Source organism: Callorhinus ursinus, unplaced genomic scaffold (assembly GCF_003265705.2).
Source record: "Callorhinus ursinus isolate GAN/ISIS: 27379988/994484 unplaced genomic scaffold, GSC_fseal_2.0 scaffold5, whole genome shotgun sequence".
NCBI lineage: Eukaryota > Metazoa > Chordata > Mammalia > Carnivora > Otariidae > Callorhinus > Callorhinus ursinus.
The window spans coordinates 67,677,273-67,686,514 of record NW_027397067.1 but is presented as its reverse complement, the minus strand read 5'-3'; the positions used below and the strand labels follow the sequence as shown (position 1 = coordinate 67,686,514).

General features: G+C 55.1%; 1 protein-coding gene across 2 annotated transcripts; it reads right to left on the bottom strand.

Moving 5' to 3' along the window:
- Positions 1-355: 355 nt before the first annotated feature.
- On the bottom strand, positions 356-8,836 carry TRIB1 (tribbles pseudokinase 1). Of its 2 annotated transcripts, none has more exons than XM_025871107.2 (3): positions 7,693-8,836; positions 5,300-5,592; positions 356-2,803 (listed from the first exon to the last, which is right to left on the bottom strand). In XM_025871107.2, the coding sequence occupies exons 1-3, from the start codon at positions 8,050-8,052 to the stop codon at positions 2,338-2,340; spliced, it is 1,119 nt and encodes a 372-aa protein (XP_025726892.1). In that variant the 5' UTR covers positions 8,053-8,836; the 3' UTR covers positions 356-2,337. The 2 variants fall into 2 exon arrangements, with proteins under 2 accessions (XP_025726892.1, XP_025726893.1); XM_025871108.2 differs by having other exon boundaries at positions 5,300-5,530; positions 7,693-7,879.
- Between the last annotated feature and the right edge of the window lie 406 nt (positions 8,837-9,242).

Sequence of the window (9,242 nt, the reverse complement as noted above, 5' to 3'; positions counted from 1 at the left end):
GTGGCCATAGCTTTCATCAAATTCTCAAGGGTCCCTGACCTAAAAAAGACCAGAGGCCAGAAGGATTGTTCCATTGCTCCTCTTCAAATGTTTCTCGGCTCTGTACCAGCCCACAGCCCTCACCCACCTGATTTCACCAAACTGGCTTCACCCATCAAAATGAATTTGCCCACTTCAATGGAAAAAGTGAATGGGTTCAATGCTGCCAAAGGTCATACATAATAATCATCAGCTGTTTACTTCTGCATTTCCCCTGTGATATTCCAAACCCGGATGCCAGGGACCTTTGCATCCCCAGCATGAAGTTGCACAAGGCAGAAGGCAGACTGGACTCAAAAGGAATGCACTGCACCTATTTACGAAACCAGATTTATTAAAATTTCTCTACAAGTCAGAAACGGTCGCCTCACTGTTCACATATATACACATGTACAGGAAGGATCTAGTGTTTCGAGCTTTCCCGGCAGAAGCCCCAGCCAGCCCAGAGTCCTCAGCCGGATAACGTATCACAGATACGAGTCAGCAACCACAAGCGCGTTAGCACTACAGAGGCCTCTGTCTCTCTTCTCCGAGTCCCATGATTCTGTCAAGGTAATATTGCCGATAATCATTCACATTTCACGTGGTTTTAGACACGCAGGTTATTCAGACAGACACAGACAAAACAAGCCTCAGAGCCAAAACAACAAAACATATCGGACAATAGGTATAAAAGGTAAAATACATATATATATATATATATATACACAAAGTACACAGTACGTGAGGTATACACAGCATTCTCACAATGCACGTTAGGTGTTTGCCTAGGCGTAGCCCTTAAAAATGACTGCCTGATTTTGTGCCATTTTGTTTTCAAAATACAGTATGTTTGGTTTACCCGTTTAACCACCTGATTTCAGTACTGAGACATTTATTGATATTTTGTGTGTTCTGGGTTTTTTTAATGCGAGTTGCAGTTTTCTCCGTTAAGCTCTAGCTTTTGTAGGTAGTGAGCTCCCATCTCTGGAAGCGTTCAAACAGAGGCTGGATTCCCACCTGAAGGAAGATGAAGGGAGGGCGGTCACGGGTGGGGGGTGGATTTCTGCTCTGGGAGGTGGCAGAAAGAGGAAAGAAGTTGGATGAGATAGTTTTAAAAAGGCTCTTCCGACTTGAAAGATTTGGGGCCATTTCACTCTAGATGCTGATTATAGAGACGTATTTGTAAACCACACCAAATTTAAAATACGAACAACCCGTCATGCAAAACTGCAAACACACGCACAATGCCGGAGGCAGACCATATCCGTGAAGGGTTAAAGTACAATCCTGGAAGTGGGTCTGAGAATCGTCTACGACTCTCCAAAAATCACTTTCTCTGAAGCACAAAGATGTTTAACATTTGCTCTGGGGAGAGGCAAAGAGAGCCTCCCCTTATCTTTCTCCTCCTAGACAAAATGCTCCACCCTGAGATGGTCTTGGGAACAAAGGCTAAATGCCAACACGTTTGAGGGGAACCAACAAAAGCTCACGGTTTCAAGGGCTCAAGTTGACTTTACCAATCTGCAGTCTCTCTGTCTGAGCTCAGAGTTCTGAAATAGCCAGGAGTTCCAATCTGTTGTGATGCTTCTCCACGGTTAGCTGGTAAGTGCTTTTCTAGCGAAGAAGGGGACGTTTCAAGGTCAGAAAGAAGGCATTAGTGCAAATGAGGTCTTGGCGGGAAACGGAGGCGAGAGTCTGGGTTTCGTCGTGTGGGCAGGCGCCCATGCTCCTCACACAGTCTGCTCCCATAACGGAGCAGGGTCATTGGTAAATGTGAGGGTGAAGAAAGGGTGTGTGTTAAACCAAACCCCAAAAAGAACTTCCCAACAGAGAAGTTGGGGGAGTGACAGTCTAGCTCCCAAAGACAAGTTCAACGATGGCAGGTTTATTGGCCCAAAATGATCTGTCACCCTGTTAAGATATGGTTATTGCCCCAAAATGCCACTGTACCACTCACTTCCTCTCTCTTTAAAATGTTCACCTTCCTTTCACTCGACCACGTGCTGTAGGACATCCATACTCTTTGCCACCTCTGTAGACTCGGAACGGCCCCGCATCTGACAGCAGGACAGTTGGCGGCGGGATGGATCGTGGAGAAGGGAAACAGCTTTGCAGGGCAGCCGATCAGAGCATGCGCGGCTCAGATCCATACAGCCGCTCGTCGCAACAAAGAGAGAGGGCTGACGCCAGGTTGCGTTCAGCAGCTACAATCTTTACGCCATCACATATCTGGTTGGCAGCACGCCGCAAGGCTGGTCCATCTTTAGAAATGGAAATGCCATGTGTGAGAATTATGAGGTTTCTGAGGTTTGGGGATTAGCAGAAGAAGGAACTAATGTCACTGTCCTCTTGGTACTCTGGAACAATCTGGTCTGAAGTTCCTATTTCTGAGTCGACGTAGCCAGGTTGCAAGACAGACTCGAACCAGGGATGGAGTAAGATCTCAGGAGCAGTGAGTCTCTCGGAGGGCTCCCGTCGCAGGAGGCTGCGAATGAGGCACCTAGCTTTGGGGGAAATGTGGTCAGGAATGCAGAACTGTCCACGGCGGATTTTGGAGAAGAGAGCACTGGGGTCTGAGTCATGGAAGGGGTAGCGGCCCACCAAAAGGGTGTAGAGCATCACCCCTAGGCTCCAAACGTCGGCCGCCTTTCCGGAGTAGGTCCCCGTGGTGTTCAGAATCTCGGGGCTCACGTAGGCTGGGCAGCCATGTTTGTCTGACAGAGCATCGTCTTCCCCCTTGATTATGTGTGTGTCTTCTAGACTTTCCAGTCTGAGCTGGCTTCTGCAGGAGAGGAAACAAGCTATTACTTCCAGATCAGCTGCTATGAAAAACAAAGCCTTGTCTATAACAGCACCCACAGGCACTAAAGGCAAAGGCCCAAGGAATGCCATTTACCCCTTCATCCAGTAAGCAGTGCCCTGCAACCACCCAGGACTCAGGATTTCACAAACCAATACAAACTGCAATAAACATTTGCAAAGTTATCAAGAGAGAGAGCCTGGGGCGGACGGTATGATGCAAAGCCCCAAATACTCTTCATTATGCTAGAGCTTAGAAGAGATATCCTAATAGGGTTACACAATTTACAAAGTTCACATTGCAGAAGTGGGGGCTTGTCTTAGGGGAATGCTGACATTTTCTACAAAGCTATCAGGGAAGAACAGTATATCCTTCTTCTTCTGGGGGTGGGGAGGACGGGGCCTGAGCATCCTACAGGCTCATCTTGTTCTTATCATGCCACTGACTGCCAGGGCAACTTGGGCCCACAGTCTGCACTACAGAACACAGGGCCCCAAGTCACCGCTATTCTGCTTACGCCGTCAGCACTCCTGCTCACGCTGACACGCACACACACAGAGAGAACCCTGTCCACCTGGGCCCAGGCCGGGATAACTGTGACGGGAAAGGCTCCAGGAACGTTCATTACACTTTATTATTGGGGCGTTTAATTGCAAAGAACACTTAAGTCTGGACCAAGAGGTTATAGGAGCAAACAGAAGCGGCTGGTGGATTTCAGGGATGCAAGGCCTACAAACCTCCGTACACACGGACGGCCCACCAACACCTGAGCCTATTTCTTCTACGTGGGGGTTTATCTGTTCAGGTCACCGCTAAAGTCTGAAAAAGATCTTTAGGCAAAGGCTCCCTTCTGAAGCTGCAGGTGCCTCCTCATTCGGACCCAGCCACCCACGGTTCATGGATCCCCCAAAGCCCAGAGCCACGTGGGGAACCTCTATCATCCGGTGGCAGATTGTGCACCTCCCTGCTTCTCCGAAATAGCCCTGTTTCAGTAAGTCCCTGGTGGTGAAGTCAAATGCAAACATTTGGTACTGGCTAATGGGTCAATTTCTTTTCCTCTCAAAGGTCTGGTTGGTTTTTTTTTTTTTTTCTTCCTGCCTTCCTGTTCCCTGGAGTGTAGTATACATGTGCTAACTTCAGTATGTCCTCAGCCTGACCTCCCCGTCGTTATGTAAAATACCCATTGGTTCTGTAAACGGAAAATATGACTCAACCCGCACTGTCTGCCCCTGATTGGCTGCTGTAGTACTAAAACCCTGCACCTGTGCTGGTTACACGAATAGCGTCAGCCTGCCATTGCTTAACCCTCGGGTTGCCAAACTCCATGCACATGACAGTCGCCTGTGCAATGCGGATTTCAAAAGCTAGTAAGGAGGTGTGTAAGGCATGTTTCAGAAAATACATCAACATATCAAAGGAGCATGTTCCAGGAATTGGAAACTTCTCCATTGCAAACACTTGGCTTTTCTTTGCTAATCGGTATGTTCCAATAAGTATTGCAAGGTCAGATATAAAGCTATGCTTTATGGCAGTTCAACCCTGTACTCTTTCCTACGATCTGGAGGTAAGGGTAAAAACACACAGGTCGGGGGCAGCCCGGCGGTAAACAACTGCAACAAAATAACGCACACCCCGCCACAATTCTGAACAACTGCAACAAAATAACGCACACCCCTCCACAATTCTGCAAGGGTTTATTGCTCTTAAACGACCTGTAAGGAATATGGCCCACCTCTTAAAATCAGGTAAGGTTTATTTCCTGTGAGTTCTTGAATTCCCTTGCCTGAAACCTCAACTCTGAATCTTAATGTCTCACTATTCTCTTATCAAGCTCATTCTGTCCTTTATGAGGGAAGTCATGATCTATATTTAGCAACCAATTCCAGCCAACATCCATGTATTATTCAATGTGGCTATTTTCTGAAGATGTATCCAAACAAGAGGTCTAAAGAGCCACCAGAGAATGTGAAGAAAGTACTGGGGGCCAGCCCAAAGTGGAACAGGAATATGGTACAAAGGAGGAGGGCAGAAGGGTGCAAAGACAACAGTTTAGCGCCGTGATACTTTCTAGGTACAAACGAAAAAGAAAAAAAAAAAAAAGCCCCCCACCTGGTTTAAGCACGGATTTGAAACCTTCCTTTGGGCGCCAGTGTTGTGAAGGACGGGTTGACCATTTGTACCCCAGAAGAACTGACCTTTCTGACCACAATGGGAAATAAACTTGATCCTGGAGTGGAAGTGGGGAGGGCATCCTGTCCTCATGTGACATCCCACAGAAAGAAGCACCAACGTGTTCCCGGGCCACATCCATGAGAGTGCAGAATAAACCATCCTTGGCCGTGGCTCCTCGGGAGAGGGCTTCTAAATACTAATTCTGGGACAACTGAGCCCTTGGCTTTGGTGTGAACCAACACTCTGCACCTAACCGCGGCACCTGCCCTGAAAGGCCACACGGGAGGAGCTGCGGAGGCTGCTCACCTCTCCTCCGTGGAGAAGACGAACTTCCTAAGCTTCAGGTCCCCGAGCACGATGGCAGACTGGTGGCAGTGGGCAACGGCGGAAACAATCTGCTTGAAGAGCCGGGCGGCCTCCTCTTCCCGCAGCCTCTTGCGGCTGCGCACGTAGGAGTGCATGTCCCCAAAGTCCTTCTCAAAGAAGACGTAGGCCTTGGTTTCCCCAAGGATCACTTCCACGATGCCGGTGATGTTCCTATGTGAGGGCAGCTGGATGTAAGGCCGGATTTTATCCTGGTAGTGTTTAATGGGGAACACCTGCAGAGAGAAGGTGACCACCCCCCCATTTAGGAGGCTAGGGAAGCAGAGGCTGCCTCCTGAATCCCAGACTGCAGCTCTCAATCGTTGCCCTTCGGTTGACTGTAAGGCTCCCTTCATTGACAGCCCCTTATCTCTGCCGCCCCACCTTATGCAGCCCCAGGTGCCTCTAACCCACCCCACCCCCCGACCCAGACCAGCTACATCGAAGGCTCTGGGCTAGCAAATATCCACTGGGTTACTCTAGGGATGGTTTAAAATAACTGTCTTCTATCTATGTTACCTCTTTTCACGAGGCCATCATCCCTCCCCCACCCCCGGGGAGAGCTAAGCCCTAAAGCCCCCACCCTCTGTGGCCCTTCCTTGTTTGCAGGCGAGGCTGCTGCAAGTAGCTGATGGAAGGTGTCCCAACCTTCCGTCAGCAACTCTCCCAACCCCGGGGATCTCCAGGAGCTGAAAATGCCTGACCTCCTGCAGACCCAAAGCTCTCAGCACAGAGCGCACAGAATGTGGTGACTGCAGCCTCCGAGTGGAAGCAGGGGGCTGGGGAACATGCAGATCTGTCATTAGTCAGAAGGAACAGATGACTCGCAGAAAGACTGTGACAACACAGCCTTGAACAACCTGCCTACAGTCTGACTCAGGTATAAGCAGCCTGGAGTTAAAATTGTCACAGGAGGGATATGGGATGTTCTCCATGGTTTTTACATTTGTTTGTTTATTCCCCCCCCCCAGGGGGGGGGCAGCTCCCACCCCCACCTTCACCAGGGCAATGGGTAGTTATCTCCTCTCAGAAACTAGCTGGTCTCTTTAAGCGCCTTTTGTTTGGTCCGGTTACTCATATCCTAGACTCAACTGGAAACGGTGACACATGGGCTGTCACCATCTGGATTCAGCTATTATCTGCTCAGAGGAACTGGAAGGGGTTGCACAATGGCCAGACCCACCCCACCTCTGAGGCCTGGCTGCCCTGGCCCCGGCTAGAAAAATCTCTCTGCCCACCCCTCCACCCCCACCCCCGGCCCCACACCACGTATCTTCCCCAAACCTCTCTTAGCCCCAGCGACGGAGAAGAAAAGATTTCCCCCCCTTTAAAAACTGGGCTGGAGCATGCATTTGAATTTCATTCAGGTCGGACGGTAGGTGGCAGCAGCAAGCCCGGGGGAATGGGCGCGGGGGCGGGGGGGGGGCTCGGGTGGAGTTCAGGTGAGTTGCGGAAAACCCAAGAGCGACTTCAACTGAGGGGTGACCCTGTCTTTCGGTTGAAAAGGAGCAGCCCGGAGGCTCCTCGGAGATGTCTGAGACGGGTGTCAGGCTCGCAAAGACTGGGCTGCGGGAATGTTCTGCGTCTACGGGCGCTGGAGGGGCACGCGGAGGATCCCGATTCCAGGAGTTGTATCTCCTCCGGAATGGAATCTCTCATGGTCAAAAGAAAATCGCTGGCCGGAAAACACAGACATGAATGGAAGCGAGGGTTCCTAGCCGGCACGGGCTTTCCCACATTTCTGCGCCGGGCAAATCCCCCGCCCTGCCTGGGAAGACCGCCTCAGCCTGCTCTCTGGGGAGGACGAGGCTCTCACCCGGCGCGGGTTCAAGCCGGAATCCCCAAGCCCCGAGCCTGACACGGTCTTCCCACCCCCTCAGCGCCCACAGCTGAGCCCAGGTGCCTTGGAGCCCCGGCAAGAAAGCCGCAAGCTGCTCCAGGCTCCAAGGAGGCACCCACGGCAGGGCGCCCTTCCAGGACAAGGGGCGGGGGAAGCCACGAGAATGAGAGAAGGGGAAAGGCATGGCCCAGGAATCCATTTCAATTCCACAACTTATTTGGAACGCCGTGCGCTACACTGGGCGCTAAGCAAAGAACAGATAAAGCCCCCGAACACCGCACTTCCTCTTGCCTGCCGAGCCCTCATTACACCACTCCATCCGAAATCCCTCAGTCCCCCAAAGGGTGTGAACCTGGCCAAATGCCGCCCACCACGCTCAAGTCACCGCAGGCGGCATCTGAGGCCCCCGGCGCCGGCGAGGGCCAGACCCCAAAAACCTTTGCCGGCCACCGCGTCCCCGCAACCCCACGGCGGGTCCCGAGCCCCGGGCGCCTACCTTGCAGCGCAGCTCCCGGCCGGTGTGGATGCACAGCGCCCGGGACACATGCTCGCGCTCCGCCAGGGGCAGCAGCAGGTAGTCTGCGATGCGGCTGGGCCCCGGCGCGCTCGCGGAGGCGCCGCCAGTCCCCGGCGCGGCGGGCGGCGGCTGCGGACTGCAGGGTGAACCGGGGGGGCTGAGGTAGTCCGGGGGACTCGAGCACTCGGAGAGGCGCGGGCACTTGGCCGCCACGGCCGCCGCGTCGTCCGCGTCCAGCAGGCGTTTGGCCGGGGCGCCCCGGGCGGCCGGGAGCAGCAAGGCCGGGCCGCGGGGCTGCGAGGCGCCGCTCATTGCAGAGCGCACAGGACCGACCCGCATCCCGTCCCGCGCCGGGACGGCCCCGGCTTTGTAGGTCCCGGGATCGGCGCGGGAAGGCGCTGCGGGCTTGGCGCCGGCGCAGCGACCTACTCCAGCGGGCGGGATGGACTTTGCAGACCGAGCTCAGCTCAGCCCCCACGGGGGGCAAGGCAGGAGGCGCTCCCGGGCGCTCGCGTTGCACGCGGGAAGCCGCGCGTCCGGCGGGGGCAGAGGCCGGCTTGGGTCCCGGGACCTCGGCGGGCACCGGCTCGGGGCGCCTGGCCGGAGGCGGCAGCCGCTATTGTTGTCGAGGCCGCCGACAGTCCCGGGGGCAACGGCGGCGGCGGCTGGTGCTCCCGACGTCCGGAGCCGCGAGGGCAGGATTCCGCAGGCTCCGCGCAGCGGCGGAGCCGCGGAGCCAATGCCCTTCCCAGAGCCCGAAGTCCCGAAGAGAAAGCCGGAGCAACTTTTCCGCGGCGCTCGGGATCCTGCGCGCTCCTCGGCCCCCCGGCGTGTGTGTGAGCGAGCGAGACGCGCTCGGAGAGAGTGACTGAGTGTGAGTGAGTGTGTGCGCCGCACCGATCCCGGCCAGTGCTCTCCTCCTTCTCCTTTTCCTCCACCTCCTCCGCCTCTCGGTGACTCACGCTGTATACACACACACACTCACAGGCCGGGCTGTGTAAACAGTTGGGAAGCCGGGTTGAGCAATGAGGTGGCTGCGACGACTCGGGCCCTGCCGCCCGGCGAGCCGTCACCGAAGCGGAGGGAGGAGGCCGGGGCAAGGCGGGAGTGGGGGGGGGGAGGAGAGGAGGTGGAGCTGGGTCGGCGGGGGCAACGGGGGTGGCCCAAAGGCTGGGGATGCTCCGGGCTGCGCGCGCTCGGGCGCAGGTGGTGTGTCCCGAGCCAGCTGGGACGCGCGCACACGCCCCCCAGGCTGGGATGGGCAGGAGGCGGCGCGCGCCCTCCCGCAGGCCCGGGGCTCAGCGCTAGCAGCCGGGGGAGGGGGCGGAGGAAAAGTTCCCGTGACGTAAGGGTCCCAGGGAAGTGGGCGGGGGGGCGGGGCCGCGGGGGGGCGAAGCGACCGCTGATTGGTGCGCGCTCCTCATTCACTCCGAGCACAATGGGCTGCGGGCGCGCGCCTCACGGTTCTCGGCACCAGCCGGTAGCGGCCGCGGGACGGTTACGCCGTTCGCCCCAGGGATCCCTCCACC